The sequence below is a fragment of the Neofelis nebulosa genome, chromosome 8, assembly GCF_028018385.1.
Source record: "Neofelis nebulosa isolate mNeoNeb1 chromosome 8, mNeoNeb1.pri, whole genome shotgun sequence".
NCBI classification, from domain to species: domain Eukaryota; kingdom Metazoa; phylum Chordata; class Mammalia; order Carnivora; family Felidae; genus Neofelis; species Neofelis nebulosa.
In genome coordinates this window covers 118455439-118477052 of record NC_080789.1, presented here as the reverse complement: position 1 = coordinate 118477052, position 21614 = coordinate 118455439, and the positions used below count along the sequence as shown (strand labels likewise).

The window sequence follows — 21614 nt, the reverse complement described above, 5'->3', positions numbered from 1 at the left end:
TTAGTCAGTTGAGCATCCAACTCTTAATTTCAGCTCAGGTCATTATCCCAGGGTTATAGAATTAAGACCCGCATTGAGCCCACACATTGGGCTCTGCACTGAGTGTAGGGTCTGCTTGAGATTCTCTATTTCCTCTCTCTCTCTCTCTCTCTCTCTTTCTCCCTCTCCCTCCCTCCCCCTCCCTCTCTCTTCCCTCTCTCTCTCTTTCTGCCCCTCTTCCCCACTCATGTGCTCTATCTCTCTCTCTAAAATAAAAAAATAAAAATAAAGGGCTTCAGGCTCATAAAATATTTTACTCTCTTTTCTGCCTGCTCACATGTGTTTGTCAGTGTTTTCTTGGTGAATTATAAGTTTAGGTTTGAGTTTGAGTCTTAACTTTTAGAAAACTAAGGACCCCTTTAGGAATCAAATAAAAACTAAGACTCGCAGAAAATGTATGCTGATCTAGAATAATGTATATAATCTCAGAGAGTACTCAAATCCCTTGAGATCCACCTGTAGATTCCTCAGGTTAGACTCCAGTTTTGAGCCACTCAGAGATTTCTGTGGACTAAATATGTGAAGCTCTTTTAGAGTCCTCATTTTATCTTTGAAGTTACTATTTCTAAGATACAAAGAGTGACTGCATTCTACATCTTTGGGTTGAACATTTTTGTTATGGTTATTTAAATTCTGAAAATCAAATGTGAAATTCGGTGCCTCCTAACACAGCCTTTTGTCAACATAAAGTAACTAACACATTAGCCATGGCCCAGGTACTTTCTCACTGCTGTTCTCTAGTGGATGGTGTTGAATGTCTTGCTGTTTTACAGGAAGAAGAAGCAGCCCTAGCCAAGGCTGATAAAATTAAGCTAGCATTGGAAAAACTGAAGGAAGCCAAGGTCAAGAAGGTAAACTATGAATCACTTGCATGGGGCAGTTAAGTTAATGACATTTACGCTTAATGGAAAAAAAAAAAAAAACTAAAATTTCTAGTGGTGTTTTCCAAATAGGTATAATTTTTTTTTTAATTTTAGGACAGATAATTACATAGTTATTCTTTCTGTGACATCAGTTGGCTCATTTGTGATTGATAAAGAGGGATCTATTTAATACAAATGTGGAAGTTTCCAAGTTTCCACCCCCAGGGCTCCCTCCCCTGGAGGCACCCTCTTGTTCTGCTCAGCTGTCATGTAATAGCAAGTGGTGCCACCTTCTGGGCCCACTTAACTGGGTCAGAGCTTCGCTTCCATTGGCTTTCCCTTAGTCAGCATTTCCCCAGTTGCTTTTGTACATTTTTCATCACCCCTGAGGCAACCTCCAGCCCTGCTGCCCGCCCTAGATGTCCTGGTTATTTCCTGAGATCTCAAATGTTTTAACTAGTGCTCTGGGTTCAAAGTTGCATATATTTTGAGTGATCTGTCTAATCCTATTCTCCCAATAAGCCTGCAGTTTCTTTGTGTGTTTTCTGCAGACTGTAGGCTTTCCAGGAACACATATATTACATTATCATAGAAACACATGTATTCAACCTCAGTAGAATTGCATACCTAATAACAGCTAAGTGTTAATGATAGTTGATTTGGTAACTTAGAAGAAAGATGAAACAATCTTATTTCACTTCCTGAAGCATATGCCATGTCTGAGACCACTTAAGAACTTCTTACTTCTAGCTGGGTAAATTGTTCTTTTCACAGAGCATAAGACCTTATATTCCTGCAGTACCTATCAGGGTTCCTTGGATGAAAGTGTTCAATACATGCTGAATAATATTCAGTAAATAGTCCTTGACTATCCCTGGGTTCAGACATTCAAGGTTCATGTGTGAAAGTCTTCCCAGATCAGTCTGGCTCCATTCATTCTAAACATGCATGAAATTCTTTACCATTATTCTTCCCAGTTCTCTACATGTGATTAAATTCTGTGTCAGTTATTGGAATCATACATCCTCAGCTGCCTTGCCCTTCTGTCCCCTTGTACTCATCTCATTAAGCCCTGGCTAACTCCAGCTCTCCTCCTACTCAGTCTGCCCCTCACCAGTGCCTAGGCTTCCCAACAGTGCAGGCACTCTCCCACTAACCTAGGAAATGATTTCTACCTGTTCTCTCCTTTAAAACTTCCAATACCTTCCACATCCACATTCTCTCAGCTAATGATGTTGCTCCCTGTTGCACTGAGAAAATAGCAGGACTCAGAAGGAAGGTTCCATAAGCTCCTGACACATTTATCTTCCTGCCTGCCTGCACCTGTGACATAGAGTCCATAGTCTTTCCTGTAACTGTTGATGAGCTGTCATGTTTCTGAGACCAGCTTCTCATGTGCTCCAGTTCCCATCCTGTCTTCTTGCCCCTCCCATGCTAAAGCCTCCCATGGTGCCCCATCTCACACAAAAAAAGCCCAATCCTCACAGCAGTTGAAAGCCCGTAGATGGTCTGGCTGCCCGCTGTCCCCCACCACTTACCCCATTCTTGCTACCTGGTCTCACCATTGGTCTTCAGACACTCCAGGAATGCTCTGGCCTCAGGACCTTTGCACTTGACAGTGTCCTACCTCAAAAGCTCTTCCCCAGATACTGGTGGGTTTTCTCTGTTCCTCTCCTAGGTCTGGTCACCTTCTCAGTGAGGCCTTCTGATCTGACATTGCACTCACACGTCACCACTACCCCCACCCCTTCCCACTTTCTTTTTCTCTTCTGTGCTCATCACCATCCAGCATACTGTCTACTTCTATTTATTGCCTACATCTCCTCCTCACACCCACAGAAGTTCCTCCAGGGATTTTTGTGTTTTCTTCACTGACACATCTGCATCCCATAGAACGGTGCTGGGTTTACAGATATACTCCAGTTCAGGCCATGTCTCTTCCTGTGTAGAGTTAAATTCTAGAGGGGGAGTAAGTGTTAGGAGGAAAGTAAAGCAGAAAGAAGTGATGGAGAGTACCTGAGCCACTCCTAGGTGGACCTAGTGATGGGGGAGGCCTCTGTGAGGAGACACCACTTAAGCAAAGACCTGGGCAGCAAGAAGAGGCCAGCTCCCCCTGCACACAGTTGGGGAGTGTCCTGGGCAAGCTGGGTGGCCATTGTTCAGAGAGCCATTGAGTAGGAGGGAAAGTTGAGGAGGAGTTGAGGTCAGAGAGGCAGGCCAGGCCACACAGCCTCACAGACCCAAGGAAGAGTCTGGAATGTATAAGTGCATTGGGAAGCCATTTGAGGGTTTTTAACCAGGGATAATATCTGGTTTTCAGAGATCATCCTGGATACTTCATGGAAACTGGAAAGGATGACAAGCAGGGTGGCCTGTTCTACAGCCCACATTAGCACAGTGGCTCCCTGGACATAAACGTGGGCCACAGTGGGTCACTAACTTTATCTGTAGGGTAAAAACACAGAAGGAAATGAGTACAAAGAAAATTCACAATTACTTAAACTATTTTAAAACACCAGACTGTTTGTGAAAGGGGGGCCACATTGGCTATATTTTCAGAGGGGAAGTGAAAAGAGAAGTCGATTGTTAGATAAAAAGGTAGGACAGCTAGCTTGCTCAGTCGATTTGCTTCAACTAGAGGTTAAGAGACTGGGAGGAGATAGCAGCTGTTTCCTGCAGCGTATCAGAAAGCCAGAGAACTTCAACCATAATTTAGGTGAGGTGAATTGTAACAGTAAACACAATGCACAACCTGTCTTAATTCAACGAAGATGTCAAACAAAGCCACTCTGTGTACGTTTGAGTTGTACATTTGGTCTGATTTCAGACACTCCAGATACGTTCCTTAAAACAGAAGCCTGTGAGCACAGAACATTAAGAAAATAACAGAGACAAAAATAAAAAATAAAAAAAAAGAAAATAACAGAGACACACTTGTACATTACTAACATGACTAAGATGTACTCATACATAGTCTGCAACATAGAAATGGAGTCTGAAGTACTCTGTACTACTCAAGTACTCAAGTACTCTGTGGAGTGTTGACATCATTTTGGATTGCAAATGATGTACATACAGCTTATGTTACAAAGCTTTTGGAACTGGAAATGGGATCAGACTCACTCACTAACTTCATGTGTTTGTTCATTTGCTTTAAAGCTCGGTGACACAGGAGAGCAATTCCATGTGTCAATTTTATCATGGAATCAAAGAAAATGTGTATCATTTTCTTTGTATATGATGTATAGGATCATGTATATGATTCTAGGATATTCTTTGATTTAACAACTTGCAAAAGAAAAAGAAGAAATGATAGAAATCATGAAGTTCTTACTGTAACAGATTAGAAAGGGGAGGTTTTTTTCATTCTTGAATCATTCTATCCTGTATCAAACAGTATAGATATGAAAAGCGCTCTGCTTGCTCAATCACATAACTGGGATGTAGCAATATTACGTGTTAGTGTAGCTACTCTTCAGCTTGTAAATGTGACAGAAGCTGTGAAGAATAGTAAATACAATTTCTTCCTGCTAAAAGTTGCCAGCCTTCTCTTGTTTTTTTTTCTTTATTTTCCAAGTTCTGTAATTGTAGACATTCATAACTACATGTGGATTAAATTTAGTTTGCAACTTCTGCCAAAAAAAATTAAAAAAACAAAGTTTCATCACTGTGAAATTATGTGATTCAGTTTTTGTCCCTCTATCTAAAAACAAAACAAAACACAAACATATGTTTTCTTTTCTCAAGAATACCTAAGCAAAAATGAAATGTGGTCAAACATCATTATTTTTTCCATCATGGAGATTAAGTCTTCTAAATTCTAACGTTGGCCGTGTTTTCTTAGGACATGTAGCTACTCCACATCAGTAATTCTCAGCAGAGGGGTACTTGGGTGGCTCCATCAGTTAAGCATCTGACTCTTGATTTTGGCTCAGATCATGATCTCAAGATTCGTGAGTTCAAGCCCCACGCTGGGCTCTGCACTGACAGATTTCTCTCTCTCCCTTTCTTTCTGCCCCTCCCTCGCTTGTATGCATTCTCTCTCACTCTCTCTCTCTCAAAAATAAAGAAATAACCTTAAAAAATATTTACAAAAAAAATACTAATAATTTTCAGTAGAGAGCAGTGGGTAGGCCTTCCACAGAAAATAAATCATAATAAAGGCCGCTATTTGAGGATTTTGTGTTTCTGTACAACCCTCCATGCTTCATGCCTCAGGTCAGATGAATGTATCTTTGACTTTGTGGCACTTGGACCTATCGTTTTAAATACATCAAAAGACAAACATACAGGAAAAAAGCAACCTTCCAACAAGAGGTGTCTGGGCTACAGGTTTTATAGGTTTTCAAGCGAGAAAAAGTATTCTGCAGACAAACCTGGACTAAAGGTCTAATTTGAATGATCCTGTGGAGAGGATACGCACTTTTGCTGCCCTGATGTCTTATGTTTTCACTCTCAGTGTGCAACTGTTGAGAAAAGAAGGCATATGCTAACTTGTGGTTCCTTCGGGCCCCTCACCCAGATTTCTATCTCCACCCATACCCTGGGTTTCTGTCAGTAACTCTGCATAACAATCCACAAGATTGCGCTCTTCATCCTGTTCCCTGTAGAACGTTTTGGAGATCAGATTAGGTGGAAGTAGGACAGGAGAGGCAGTTTCTCAGGGGCTCAGAACCTAACCCAAACTTTTGGGGAGGGAGAAATGTTACCAAATGTAACGTTTCTCCAGTCCTTCACTTTTTTAATAGTGGTAAATCTCATCTGTGAATAACCAGTACCGACCCTAGACAAACAGAATAGGCAGAACTTGTCTTTATCTGTTTCACACTTCTCTTTTCTAGTTAGAATAGAAATGTAAGTAAGCAAGAGTGGTACCAGGCAGTTCTGGTTAGGGATGTTTCCAGGAATTCTCTGTATAATGTGTATAGTTGCAGACACCTCAGGCTGATGGTCAGTCAGGGCAGTGTTGTCTGGAAAGGAAAAGGTAACAACATCAGCTTCCGGCATGGCAATCAGAGATAGACTCCAACTTGATTGACTCTCACTAATGCTAATTCCCATGTAATTAGGTAGGATCAGTGATCTTGGTAAAGACTAAAATAAGAACACAGGGCTTTCCAGGAGTTGTAGGAAATCTTCCCCAAACATATGTGTGTAGTAAATTGGGGCTCAGTGGGCACATTTCCGCTGTTCCTTTAGAAGACTGGCTATATAGCACCGTCATAATTACTTCATGAATGAATTCTCTTATATTAAATCAGAATCATGGTCTCTCTGGAGTGGGGGGGGGGTCGGAATATTTTATAACTTTGACAAGTTGCCTGGGAAAAATCAGTGAAATCCTATGTCCTTATTGAAGATGAGTAAATTCTGCTCCCACCAAACCCTCCAGATTTGGAATGGGATAACTATCAATTTCACTGTGAACTCAGTGCAGTAGAATTTTTTTTAAAAATGGAATGAAAAGTAAATTTGATCATTAATTTGCCTTCATGCCTCCATAATTCATTTTTTTTTTTAATTTTTTTTTCAACGTTTTTTATTTATTTTTGGGACAGAGAGAGACAGAGCATGAGCGGGGGAGGGTCAGAGAGAGAGGGAGACACAGAATCAGAAACAGGCTCCGAGCCATCAGCCCAGAGCCCGACGCGGGGCTCGAACCCACAGACCGCAAGATCGTGACCTGGCTGAAGTCGGACGCTTAACCGACTGCGCCACCCAGGCGCCCCAACTCCATAATTCATTTTGCTTAATCTACCTCTAATCTCAAAGATACTCAGCTATGACACAGTCTGTAACCCTCCCGTAAGGCCCCTCAGTGGTATTGTGTCGCTATGTACTCTTGACCTTCAAAAGAATTGTAGTTTAACCAACTTGATCTTTTCTGTATCTTAGAACTCTTGGGTTGCATGAAATAGGACTCAACTCCAGCTAAGAAAAAGAAGAATTTATTATAGACATGCTTTCAAACAAGAAATGCTTCTGGGCTCCTGGATGAACCTCAACAAGTATAGAAAGATATCAGGAGAGCAGGAAGTCAGCACTTCTTTGATCCTGTTTGTTTTCTGTCTGCTTCACCAGAATGCAGGGTCTCTGAAGGCTGGGCAAGGACTTTGTTTATTATGCGTTTTTTTCAGTTTGGGTTTTTTTGTTTGTTTTGTTGTGTTGGCTTGTGGGTTTTTATTTTTGGTTTGTAAACAGGTTTTTCCATCTCCATATTTTTTGCACCTTAAGCAGTACTAAGCATATGAGTGAGTTCATATTGAGTGACTTTGCAGGAGACCTTCTTACTTAAATTCACAGAAATAATAACAACTTTGAAACCTTAATCTTCATGGCCTTCTCCAGTTGCTGAAATTTACTAGCTGCCCTGTGGCTTTATCCTCAGCTTGTTGTCAAGGTGCACATGAATGATAACAGTACTAAATCGTTGATGGTGGATGAGCGGCAATCAGCCCGGGATGTTCTAGACAACCTTTTTGACAAAACCCACTGTGACTGCAGTGTAGACTGGTGTCTTTATGAAATATACCCAGAACTTCAAATTGGTAAGTCCCATCGTCAGTGTTAGACTGTGCTCCAAAAACCTGTGGGTTTGCTTTTTTATGGGTTTTGGTCTCTTATTAAGAAGAATTTGGTTCAAGACTATCAAGATTTCCCATAAATCACTCCCCTTATGGCAGATTCAGTGCTTGCCTCTTCATTCCTTTGTGGTGAAGAGCCTCAGATTGTAACAAGTAGCCAGACCTTGGGGGATGTAAACACTATTATTGCCACCGCTGTAGTGGTTCCATAAGAAAGAGAAAGTGATAGGATGATACCTCTTACTGCATGCTTAGTAAGTTGAACATATTGTGGGAGGGCCTGGGTATCTGTCAGCTAATGTCTCTTTAGAGTTTGCGTCTTTACACTATAGTGTAACTCTGCCATACATCAATGTTCATTTCCCCTTCCACCGTCCCCACTCACACTTTGTTTAGCTGAAGAGGCTCAGCTCCAAAGAGCAAAGGACAGTTGGTAGAATTGGAGTAAAAAAAAAAAAAAAGTGAAAAAGCAATTAAAGAAATACTCTTGTTACTTCTCTTTGTTAAAATCACTCAGAACAGTTGTCTCTCTCAGGAGAGCTTGGTGGAATACAGAATTGCCTGCCTTCAAAGCTTTCAGTGAATTTTTTTTTTTTTTTAATGAATGAAATGGTGTACACTGAAAGAATCTCTTGAGGTATTTTGCAACTCTCTGAGTCAAATAGAGAAATGAAAGCCTTCCTGTATGTTTAGGTTTGGTTCAGATATGCATATGTAGTTTTTAGTGTCTTGGGGGGTGATGTTTCAGAGAACATATCACATGTCTCATAGCCTCCTTCAGAGTTGTTAAGCCAATTATTGCTTCATGGTCCTCCTTATGGATAAGATGTTTACCTCCATCTGAGACTGTTCAAAGTAAAAAGTAAAAATGCAGGTAAGAAACAAGTGCAGTGGCTGGCCATTATCACGATATTGTATGGTCGTCTGCCATGTTTTTTTGTGGAAAATAAGTTGAAGACCTGACACTGAAGAAGAAACATAATAGGGGTGTTACAATGTGACATCATGGAAGAATTAGGAATTTCTAAAAACCGATGAGAAGAATGAAGCATTGTATTTAACTCAATACTAGCTTAATTCTCTGTTGGAAACCCTAATGTCTTGGAAAGAATGCTTTTTCTTGTTTCATCAGAAAGGATTTTTGAAGACCATGAAAATGTTGTTGAAGTCTTATCAGACTGGACAAGAGACACAGAAAATAAAGTGCTATTTTTGGAGAAAGAGGAAAAATACGCTGTATTTAAAAACCCCCAGGTAAGATAACTTGTATATAGTTAAACCATATAAAATATGGAGGATTTTTTTAATGTCACCTGTGTACTAACAAACATCATTCATTGTCTCACAAAATATTGCAAATATATTCCTTTAAAAAAAACACACACACACACACAATCCAGGGGCACCTGGGTGACTCAGTCAGTTAAGTGCCAGACGTCGGCTCAGGTTATGATCTCACAGTTTGTGGGTTCGAGCCCTGCATCAGGCTCTGTGCTGACAGCTCAGAGCCTGGAGACTGCTTTGGATTCTGTGTCTCCCTCCCTCTGTCCCCTTCTCTCTCTCTCTATCTCTATCTCTATCTCTATCTCTATCTCTATCTCTATCTCTATCTCAAAAATAAATAAACATTGAAAAAAAATAAAGGAATGCCTGCATGGCTCAGTCAGTTGAGCATCTGACTTCCACTCAGGTCATGATCTCATGGTTCATGAATTCGAACCCCACATTAGACTCTCTGCTGTCAGCACAGAGGCCTCTTACATCCTGTCTCCCTCTCTCTCTTCCCCTCACCCCCCTTTCTTAAAAATAAATAAACATTAAAAAACTTAAAAAAAATTTTTTTGTTACGTTTCTTTATTTTTGAGAGGCAGAGAGACAGAGCATGAGTGGGGGAGGGGCAGAGAGAGAGGGAGACAGAATCAAAGGCAGACTCCATGCTCCAAGCTGTCAGCACAAAGCCCGATGTGGAGCTCGAACTCATGAACCGTGAGATCATGACCTGAGCTGAAGTCGGATGCCTAACCGACTGAGCCACCCAGGCGCCCCCAAAAATTTTTTCACTTAATAAAAATACACAAACTCAACTCTTAGGTCATATGTAAACTATAATAGGCCCTTAAAGGATTCAGAAAGAATAGAAACCATTTTGGTTTTTTTAGATCCAGCATCCAAAGCATATCTGTCTGTTTATTAATCCTCTTCTTCTGTCCTTACTTCTATTTGGCTACATTAATTCAATATACCTTGATGCACTAAGGGTCATGAATGCTTCATGTTTTAAACACTCTTTTTTGTTGTTGCTAATACTTGGTGCTTATTGATGCTGGGATTACTAAAGAGGGCACCTGGAAAATGTACCATTTATTGTGATTTAATTCTATAAACAGTCTACGTAATAAAAAGCATTATTCTCCGGGGAGCCTGGGTCGTTCAGTCAGTTAAGTGTCCGACTCTTGATTTCGGCTCAGGTCATGATATCGAGCCCTGCCCTGGGCTCCGTGCTCGGTGTGGATCCTGCTTAAGAGTCTCTCATACTCCCATGTGCTCATGGTCTCTCTCTCTCTCTCTCTCTCTCTCTCTCTCTCTCTCTCTCTCTCTCAAAAAAAAATTTTTTTAAAAAAGCATTGTTCTCCATATTTGAAAAAGCTTCCTGCAAGTCATGTGTACAAGGATGTCACAGAAATACAGGCCTTCTCCCACTGTGGCCTCCAGCCGACTATAATTACATGAGGGTCATTAAGTCTTTTTTGGAAAGTCAAAGAACATTAAACAAAGACAAGATCATTGGGGACATCCAGACACCTTTATATTTTACAGGTTAAAAAAACTAAGTCCCATATCACTAGAGGCAGAAATAGCAGGATACTAGAGCAGCTTTCTTGTGAGAAAATGCTCTTTCCCCTGTACTGTGCTTTTTTTCTAGAGTCTTCTCTAGGTTTTGTGGTGGTGCACTGACAAGAAAGCAATTAAATACTATTGTCTTTGAAAAATATTGAACAATAAAAGTATGGTTGATGCTTGAACAACACAGTGTGGGACGGACGTTAGGGGCACCGACCCCCTATGCAGTTGAAAATCTGTGTATAACTTTTCACTCCCCAAAAACTTAATTACTGATAGCCTACTGTTGACTGGGAAGCCTTACCAATAACATAAACAGTCAATTAACACATATTTTGCATATTTGATGTGCTATTCAGTGTGTTCTGACAATAAGCTATGGAAAAAATATTAAGGAAAAAATCATAAGGGAAAGAAAATACAGTACTGTACTATATCCCCCCCACCCCGCCAAAAAAAAAATCCGTATATAAATGAATCCATGCAGTTCAAACCTGAGTTGTTCAGGGATCAACTACAAAGTTTTCCAGTTGTAACTACCTTCAATGGAATGGTTTAATGCCTGTATTAGTTAGGGTACCATCTTAGCTTCTGTGACAAAGAGACTCCCTAGATCAGTGGTTCAAACCAGCTAGAAGCTTTATTCTTTCTCACGTACCAGTGCAGACATAGGTGGGTAGATTTAGTAGGAGGCTGTGCCATTCTCAACAATGGCTTCTGTCTCTGGGCCCAAGGCAGCTTTTCCACCTGGCCATTTCCCAGTTCTTAGGGAGGGAATAAAGAGCCAGGGAACTGCACAACCACACATTTACTGGAAGGACCTGGAAATGGCACTTTTACTTCTGCTTCCATCGCATTGGCCAGAACTTAGTTACAGGGGATTTTGAGCTACACAAGAAACTGACAAGTACAGTCAATTTGAACAACGATACACATAACTAAAATCGGGAGTTGTATTCAGAGTCACCACTTTGCACAATTCCTCCACAAAGAAGTTTTCACATTGAGTCTATAAAAATGGTGCCCAGCGCTGTGTAACATGGCTATAATATTGTATAACCAAGAGGAGAAAGAAGAGAATAAGTATAGGCAGATATCTGCAGCTTGCCATGGCATCTAATGAATCAGTGCACAAAACATAACTACATGCTGTGAATTTTTACAAAGTGCACATCCCATTGAACTACCACCCACATCAAAATATAGAGCATGAGTGATACACCAGCAGACTCGCTTATGTCCCTTTCCAGCCATTGACCCCCATTACAAGAATAATCATGATTCTGACCTCTCTGGCCTCGGTTTTTCATGCTTTTTAACTTTGTATAAAATGGAATCATATCATAGTACTCTTTGGTGTTTACCTTCATTCCTTTTGTTGCATATGGCAGAACATGGTTTGTTCTTTTTCTTTGCCCTTTGGTATTCCACTGTGCATTTGTACCAAAATAAGTTTATCTGTTGTATTACTGATGGACATTTGATTTGTTCCTAGTTTGGGGCTTTAACAAGTAATGCTGTTGACAACGCTCTTGTACCTGTATTTTGTTGAACATATGGAGACTTTTTTCTTGTGTAATACATACAAGTACAATTGCTAGCTCATAGTTTCTGCACATATTTAGCTTTAGGAGATACTGCCAAGCAGTTTTTCAAAGAGATTGCATGATTTGCCTCCATTAGTATTGTATGAGAATTACCGTTATTCCAGATCCTTGCCAGCCCTTGGTGTTGCCATTTAAAAAAAATTTTTTTAGCTGTTCTATGTGGGTGTGTCGTGGTATCTCCTATGGTTTTAAGTCAAATTTTCTGTTGCCAAAGGCTTGAGTACCTTTTCAAATGTTTACTATCGATTTTTGTGAAGTGCCTGTTCAGGTCCTCTGCCATGATTCTCAGCCTCTTACCAGAGGGGAAATGTGGCTCTCAGAATATCTCAGCATCAATTTGTGGTTCCTTTATCTCTTGGATCTTGGCCCCTTACATCCTGGTTGCCCCCATAGCTCTCCAAAACCTTCACACAGTTGTTTTTTTAATCCATATTTTCAAGCTGTTCTTTTGAAGCTTTGGTCTAACTACAAGCTACTGTATCATAGGAGGAGGCAGAAATCCTCCTGCTGAATTCTTCTGGATAATAATCTGTTCTTTAAAACCAAGTAAATAGATTCTTCTAATTTGCAGTCACATTTAAAGACCATAATGGAAGTGGAAACATTTTTTAAGTTGCTGATATTAAGTATTTCCATTTTCTCAGTGTTTGGTTGGATAATGTATCTTCTGTTCAGTACTCCATGTGAATAGCTACTTCAGCGTGCTGACCTTAGGGCTCTTGCCTTGTTCCTGAAGTAGACTGTGACCATTCCCACATTGATGTCATGGCTCCTAAAAGGGAAGCTTTGTAATTTTGAAATACCTACAGTCCCTTTGTAAAAGCTGTATGCTGAGACCCTTTGATAGTTTTTAACAGAAACATTTTTTTTTAAGTTTACACAAAAAGAATAACAAATCCTAGAGAAAAGTATTTCCAGAGTAAGTTTCTTAAAGAAATACAACCTGGAAATTCTTTTGTTTAATTGCCTTACATTTTTTCCCAAAGCAATGTCTCAAATCAGTTAATTCAAAAATCCAAATGCATCCTGTATTCCATTTGGGTTGTTAATTCTTTTTCAAATGTAATTGTCAACACTTATATGTAGTAGTGAATCCCAGAACAGAGTAGTAAGTAACTGATACCTGCTTCCATTCCCTAGTCAGGACTATCCATACCTGTGGGCCTGCAGGTTTGATCATCCTGCCCAGCCGGCTTATGGTGCTGTTTAGGAATTATTTCAAGAGTTAGACACTGTGCGTGAAGAACTAGATTTAACCAGAAATTATAGAAGGAAAAGACTGAGACTCTGAACAACTTATTTGTTCTTCTCAAAAGGTTTCAAAACAGGGGCGCCTGGGTGGCTCAGTCGGTTAAGCGGCCGACTTCGGCTCAGGTCACGATCTCGCGGTCCGTGAGTTCGAGCCCCGCGTCAGGCTCTGGGCAGATGGCTCAGAGCCTGGAGCCTGTTTCCGATTCTGTGTCTCCCTCTCTCTCTGCCCCTCCCCCGTTCATGCTCTGTCTCTCTCTGTCTCAAAAATAAATAAACGTTAAAAAAAAAAAAAAACAAAAAAAAAAAGGTTTCAAAACATTGAATGTCTTTCCACTGTTGACTTATATGGTGAACCTTTACTGGAATGCAGTCCGTTTACTTGGCTTTAGCAAATGTTGTGGAGTATCTGTTTACATGTTTAATCTGTGCTATCTGTGGAAGACACAAAAGCAAAGATAATCTTTGCCTCAGACAATTTACAGTGTAGCTGAAGAAAAAGACATGTACAAAAATAAGGACAGCATAGCTTCCAGCTTTAACATGAGAGTGGTGGAGGACAGAGACTGTGGCCTGGTACAGTCTTAAGATTAAGTCCCAGCGTGCAAAATGCTATTGACAGCACAAGAGAGCTTTAGTAAAGGTGTATGCTGAGAATTTTGGTTTTGTAATCACTGTATTACTTCATAATACACAAGGTTAGGAAAATGTCAGCTCAGTAGAGCAGTGAAACTAGGAACTTAGCAGTCAGGTAACCCATTCATCCTGTCCCTGAGGAAAAAATATACTCTGCACAGATGTACAGATGCAGAGGGAGTGCGTGCAGCTCAAGGCAAACCACAGATCTTGCCTGTTGACAGATACTGACTACAGAACAATCTCACCCTGATTTAGGACATGAGGGAAGAGGAAAAACCAACATTGTGTTTATGAGAAAATACTGCAGGACCCTGACAGGAAATAGCATCTCAAAGACATTATGGACAGTATATCAATACAATTAATGAACTGCGGGATTCAGAAGAAAATTGTAGAAACTTGTTACCTTCAGTAGAAGGCAGTGAGATATGGACCAAACAAACCAGTAGAAGAGGCAACAAAGTAAGAGTAAAAGAAAAGAGGATGGGAGGGAAAAGAAGGGAAGTGGGAAATCAGAGTCGGGTCTGAAAAGCCTGGGGGTGAGGTGAAATACTAGCTTCTGTGGAGCAGATGGCGGGCAGGGAAATTTACTCAGAGAAACTTCTGTCCAAGCATTCACCTGGAGAACTTGGGGGAGTTAGCCAGGGGAACAGTAGAGGGGAAGCGAGCATTCTAGGCAGTGGGCCAGTGCAAAGTCCAAGAAGAAAGAGGGACCTGCATTTAGGTCATGGGAAAGGTTGCATGGCTGGACCGTGGAGAGGTGAGCGAGGGACAGGGAGGGACAGTGCATTCAGGTACGTTGGTGGGAAAGAAAATGGTCAAAATAGCATATTGGTACAACAAGTCAGAAATGAATGTTTCCAGTCACCAGTTCATGCAGATTTAATTGTATGGGATTCATTTAAAATGGATTTTTAGACTGTTTGGTCAGTTTCCAGCGTTCAGTTATTTTTAAAAATCCAGTTACAACCACCAATGCCTACTTTGCCTATATAGCTGTGTTCTTTTTTTTTTTTTTTTTTTTTTTAGTTTATTTATTTACTTGGGGCAGGGGGGAGCAGCAGAGGGGCAAAGAGAGAAGGAGAAAGAGAGAATCCTAAGCAGGCTCCGCCCTGTCAGTGCAGAGCCTGACACAGGGCTCGAACTCATGAACTGTGAGATCATGACCTGAGCTGAAACCAAGAGTTGGGCGCTTAACTGACTAAGCCACCCAGGCGCCCCTATTTAACTGTATTGTGTTTTTCTTTTATATTAAACTGCACTTCCTTGACACTGTGTGATCCAACTTGGCTATCATGATTGAAGCTATTGCATGGAGTGTGCCCTATTCTTTGCAGGTACATAACCTGACATTGAGGCTTCATTCTTGCACAAAAATGATTCATGGAATTAGAGATGATGAGTAAAATGCCTTCTGCAGAAGGTTATGATATGACAGAAGGTTCTGCAACCACTGATAATAATCAGGGGTGCTGTTCATTGCATTAAGATGCTGGGGTATTGTGCTTGTTCCTGCCATCTCAGTACCTGTCAGAGCTCATAGAGGCCTGGCCCCTGGGGGACCTCATCATTCCTGGAGTAGGTTTTTGTCCTCCTGGCTGGGAGCAGTACAATGGCCAGTGGCATCAGGCTGTTGGTTTACACTCACTTCACTCATCAATACTTCCTCCAAACCCAAAACTTTAGGAGTAGATGTCAAACAAGCAAACTCAGCTAACAATGAAATAGAGATAAAAAGAAGGAACTTTAAAAAGTCTGACAAATGGCCCAAAAGTCTTAAAGATGGATAAAAACTTGAGAGCTACTAAATACTGAGTGCATTGGAATGAGTAAGACCTGAGAAATAAATGAGGGCAGGGCATGGATTTTGAACCAGCTTATTGTTTCTGCTATGATTTTATTCCTGATCCAGTTGTTAAATCAAATCATATGGGTGTAGCAAGACTTCATTTAGACTGGAGAGGAGTGGGCACAACATGATCAAGGGACTTGTAAACAATGTTAAAGACATTGGCCTTGATCCTGAGGCTTCCAGGGAGCTGTTGAAGGGTTTTGAAGGGGTGCAGTACCATCATGGCTGCATGATGGAGGATGGATACAAAAGAAAGCAGCGTGAAAGCCACCATGTGATGGAGAGGTGGTTACAGAGCCCAGAAAAAGGAGGTGATGATGGACCCAAGGGAGTTGGAAGATATGTAGGAGGCAGAATTTTGCAGAATGTGGTGATCATGAATGCTGGTATAATGAGGAGGCATAGAAGCAGACAAGGGTGACATTCTGGTTTCAGGCTAGGGAATGGGATGGATCCTGATGTCATTCACTGTGGCAGGAAGCACAAGAAGGGAAATAAGTGGGGAGAGGGACATAATGAGCTAAATTTTAAACATGCTGAGTTTCCCCCTTTCCTTCAAAAAAAAAATCACATTTCACCCTCCATAAATTTAGCATGAAATTTACACATTTCTCTTGAGTATTTTCTGTCAGATGGGCAATCATAAGAGATGTGCTCCTCAGTTTTTCCTTGGGTTATTTTCCTTTTCTCATGAGATAACAGAAACCTTTTCATTACTGAGATTCCCATCTGACCTGTTCTCAGAGTGCAGAGCATTTACAGAGGGATAGAAGATTTTTGGAGAGAAACCAGGTTCTGCAAATTTATGAACCCAAAGATGCTTATTTAAAAGCAATCCCACTAGGGGTGCCTGGGTGGCTTAGTCAGTTAAGCGTCTGACTCTTGGTTTAGGTTCGGTCATGATCTCCTGGTTCGTGAATTCAGCATCGAGCCTCCCATCAAGCTGCAGGTCTCCTGGCTGACAGTGCAGAGCCTGCTTGGGATTCTCTGTCCCCCTCTCTCTCTGCCCCTCCCCTGCTCGCTTTCTCTTTCTCTCTTAAACATTATTTAAAATGTTTTAAATAAACATTTAAGAAATAAATTTTTAAAATAAAAGGAATTCCACCAGGATGACTGGTCTGTATTTCCGGAGGTAATAACAGATCACCCCATTTATACATGAGGAAAAGCAGAGTAGCGAATTCCCCTGGTTGCTGTTATGCCCTATTCCATTTAAAAACTACTTATTATTCTGGAGTGCCTGGGTGGCTCAGTCGGTTGAGTGTCCGACTTCGGCTCAGGTCATGATCTCGTGGCTCGAGAGTTCGAGCCCCGCGTCGGGCTCTGTGCTGGAAGCTCAGACCCTGGAGCCTGCTTCTGTCTCTGTGTCTCCCTCTCTCTCTGCCCCTAACCCACTTGCATTCTGTCTCTGTCTCTCTCAAAAATAAATAAACATTAAAAAATTTAAAAACTACTTATTCTTTTGGACAGTCATTGCTTTGTTTGGCTTCACTCCCAAGAGGCAGGAGCCACATATGAGCCTAACTATTGAACCTTGGTGAGGATGCAAGACTATCAGTGGTTCTTCAGAGAGCCACTGCTAAAGCCTGAGACCACTTAATCGTGAGAACAGAAAGTGCACTAACTAGATTTTTTTTCAGCGCGATTATTGAAAGGACTCGGAGGCATCTCATGGGGTAAAAGATAGGAAGCATGACCAGGCCTCCTAGGGGCTGGCACTGGGAGTAGAAAGCTGTGGGGACCACAGCCAGGGGCATCTTGGGCCCAGCCTTCCCATGGGCCTCTATTACTCTGTCCCTCAACGAGCGGTGTCCTTCCTCTCCCTCTCAGTAGGCCCCCTTACTTTGCCTACTCATCTCCCCCACACAGCCCCTTATGGCCAACCCCAGATGGTGGCTGCCTCTATGAACGGATGTGAAACTTTTGTGGTTGCATACCCCCTGGAAGAAATTTTATAAGCTGTATACCACCTCACATATTTGTATGTTGACATCCAGGATTTTTCAACAAATTTTTCTAGTTTAAATAGACGCAAATAATGCAATGACTAGCATATTATGAATTTTGACATTTTTAAAAGTTATCCAGTGGAGTCTAAATAATTTTGTGGCAGTTTGATTTCTTTACCATGTAAGAAGCACATGACTAGCTTTTTGTTAATAGACTTTATTTCTTGGAGCAGTTTTCAATTCATGATAAAATTGAGGAAGTTCCCATATACTTTCTACACATACATAGTCTCCCCCACTATCAGTATCCCCCACCACACTAGTATATTTGTTACAATCAGCGAACCTACATTGATTGACAGGCCATTATCACCCAAGTCCATAGTTTACATGAGGGTTCACTCTTGGTGTTGTGCAATAAACCTTTTTAACATTTGGGAAATTTTACATTGTTCCTTGTTTTTCCCCTTGAACTATTCCCATTCCATTTTCTCCCCAAAGATTTCTCCTATTGTAATATATTTTTATGCCTGAAAGTCTCTGACTGAGCTCTCTCTCATATTTCTCTTCAACAAATTATATTTATAAATTGGTAAGTAATTTTTTAATTTCCTGTCATCATAAGGCACTTATGTGTTAAAAAATTACACAATTGGTTGAACAATTTAAAAACATTGAAATTAAATTGCTTGACAATTTAAAAACATTAATATTATAACAATTGATATTAATCTTAAAAAGTAAAACTCCAGGGGGAAACATCCTTAATGAGATAAATAGATGAAACCTTCTCCCCTCTGATTAGTTCCAGGATAAAAGGATGAATGTTCAGTATCAATTATATTCCTATTTTTCATTCTTATAGAAGTTAAGTACTTTTTATAGATGCAAGCAGTGAGAAACCTTGTTCACATAAATAAGTGGACAAGAATAGAAGAGCTTTGTGAGAGAAATGCCATTAAATTCTTTGAACTCCTTCCAAGTTACCTGCCACTGAGAGATCAATGATGATTCTTTTAATGCACCACCTGACATGATTAGGTGCCTTCCATTGTGTAAAAGCAAAGAGTTAGAAACCACTTGACTTCCCAAAAGATTTGTTTTGAGTTGTGAGTCTTTCTTTCCCTCTCACCACCCATGTTTCAAGTTGTCCCTTTGTTTTGAGCCTTTGAGCTCCCCACCCAGGGCAGTAAGATCCTCTGTGGTTGTGAGGTGTGCCTTTCTCTTGGGAAGTGGGAAAAGGGCCTTCCACTCTCAGGCAGATCCATTTTAGAAAAGAGTATGTATGGAAGTTGAGGGTGTAGAAATCGATGCCCATCTACCCTTGGAGGGGCTTCAGTATACACTCCAAGGGGGACACAGTTGAACACAGCCTGGCCTTGAATGGTGACTCAGTCTCCCCCACAGTTAAATTAACTGTCTTCTGCTTCTGAATCTGTCACAACTGTTATCAAATAGTGATTTGTGTCATTTTCATCTTCAGCTTGTTAGGAGACTCAAGGAAGGTAGGTATTACTGAACTTGTCAGACAGTAAGGACACTTAGCTGATAATAGCCAGTGAAGTGTGTATCATATATATATATATATATATATATATATATATATATATATATACACACACACATATATAATATTTATATAAATATATATTTATAATATAAATATAAATTATATTTATATAAATATAAATTATATATAAATATAATATTTGTGTATAAATATATATATACACACATATAATTTATTGTCAAATTGGTTTCCATACAACAACACCCAGTGTTCATCCCAACAGGTGCCCTCCTCAATGCCCATCACCCACTCTCCTCTCTCCCCCACCCCCCATCAACCTTCAGTTTGTTCTCAGTATTTAAGAGTCTCTTATGGTTGGCCTCCTTCCCTCTCTGTAACTTTTTTCCCCCTTCCTCTCCCCCATGGTCTTCTGTTAAGTTTCTCAGGATCCACATATGAGTGAAAATATATGATATCTGTCTTTTTCTGCCTGACTTATTTCACTTAGCGTAATACCCTCCAGTTCCATCCACGTTGTTGCAAATAGCCAGATTTCATTCTTTCTCATTGCCAAGTAGTATTGTATTGTATATATAAACCACATCTTCTTTATCCATTTATCAGTTGATGGACATTTAGGCTCTTTCCATAATTCGGCTGTTGTTGAGAGTGCTGCTATAAACATTGGGGTACAAGTGCCCCTATGCATCAGCACTCCTGTATCCCTTGGGTAAATTCCTAGCAGTACTATTGTTGGGTCATAGGGTAGATCTATTTTTAATTTTTTGAGGAACCTCCACACTTTTTTCCAGAGTGGCTGCACCAGTTTGCATTCTCACCAACAGTGCAAGAGGGTTCCTGTTTCTCCACATCCTCTCCAGCATCTATAGTCTCCTGATTTATTCATTTTAGCCACTCTGACCGGCATGAGGTGGTATCTCAGTGTGGTTTTGATTTGTATTTCCCTGATGAGGAGTGACGTTGAGCATCTTTTCATGTGCCTGTTGGCCATCTGGATGTCTTCGTTAGAAAAGTGTCTATTCATGTCTTCTGCCCATTTCTTCACTGGATTCTCTGTTTTTTGAGTATGGAATATGGTGAGTTCTTTATAGATTTTGGATACTAGCCCTTTATCTGATATGTCTTAATAGGAACAGACCAGGAGACTCTGGGAGCCTCCAGCAGGAGGGTCTTTCAGTCCTTGGGATCAGAGACAGCCTCCCTGAGGAACATGTTTCTCATGTTCACCAAGGGAACAGAGATGAAGGAGGGAGGCAGGAGGGGAGATTCCAAGCCATAGAGAAGAATTATAAAGGCCCATAATCAGACTGTATGTCATGCTCAAGGAATAGAAAGGCACAGTGAGGCTGCAGTGGAGAGTGCTATGGGGATAGCATGCACAGGGCCAAATCCGTGGACCTGACATGCTGTGCTGAGGGTTTTCAATGACAGCTTCATAAAACGTGTTTTATGAATTATAAAGGCCCATAATTCAGATCAATTCTGAATTTGATTTGTTCAGATTTGTTTCTACCAAACTGCCTCTCACTAGAAAGCAGTACCCTGAAGTGGCCAAGAGTGTGGCTCCTAAAGTCACACTGGTGGGATTTGAATCCTGACTCCATTGCTTGTTAGCTGTGGGTCCTTGAGCAAATTACCTAACTTCACCAAGTCTCTATTTTCTTGTCTGAAAATGAGGATAATTTGTTTTTAGAAATATGTTGTGAGAAGTAAAGGCCATCATCCACACAAAGTGTAATACATACCATGATTTTAGTTGGCTTCGTTGTAGACAGTAGTCTGAATGAGAGAAGCGATGGAGGCACGTGGGAGGACATGTCTCCAGAAGGTGTCAGTGGTGCTCTTGGATTAGGGTGATCACAGTGGGGCCAGGACAGACTTCCATCTGAGACAGTGGTACTGGATAATCTCACAAGTTTTGGGCAGGTAATCAAAGAAGTGTGCATAGGAATCTAACCTCAGGCTACCTGAAGTTGTTCAGGACAAATTAAGGAAGTAATGATTTAATCCCTAGGTTCCCCATGATGCCAGGCACTTGCTCAAGAACTACATGAGCATCCACATTGTATTGAATGCTTCTTGTATTGTATCCACATTGTATTGATGCTTCTTGAGCATCAAATGTATCCACATTGTATTGATGCTTCTTGAGCATCCACATTGTATTGAAAAACAGCCAGGGAAGGAGACTGTAGGTGAGATGCAAGGCCAGGGGTGTCTTCCAGATGTAATGGGCAGAAGAAGAAGAAGCATTTACAAGCTAGTGTGAAAATAAAAGCAGTAACCAGCATTGTTTAGGAAGTGAGGTACATGCAGAGGACAGATGCATAACATGGGGACATTATGTTTGGCTGTGTGTCTGGAGGCATGGGGTCAGCAGCCAGTGAAGTACGGCTAGGATACTATGGGCTGACGAGTGGTGTTTAGCACCATATTCTAAGCACCAAGACAGAGTTGTCAG

At 40.9% G+C, this 21614-nt stretch overlaps 1 protein-coding gene and 1 long non-coding RNA gene across 3 annotated transcripts in view; both read left to right on the top strand.

Moving 5' to 3' along the window:
• Positions 1–21614, top strand: part of APBB1IP (amyloid beta precursor protein binding family B member 1 interacting protein) — a 105863-nt gene that overhangs the window by 48265 nt on the left and 35984 nt on the right. For both annotated transcript variants that reach the window (XM_058681669.1, XM_058681670.1), the window contains exons 5-7: positions 813–890; positions 7291–7450; positions 8619–8740. In XM_058681669.1, coding sequence (XP_058537652.1) covers positions 813–890; positions 7291–7450; positions 8619–8740 — 360 coding nt within the window. The remainder of the gene's footprint in view (positions 1–812; positions 891–7290; positions 7451–8618; positions 8741–21614) is intronic.
• LOC131483484 (uncharacterized) lies at positions 8747–15605 on the top strand. The gene is made up of 2 exons (XR_009247716.1): positions 8747–13250; positions 13493–15605. It is a non-coding gene; the product is annotated as an uncharacterized LOC131483484 (long non-coding RNA).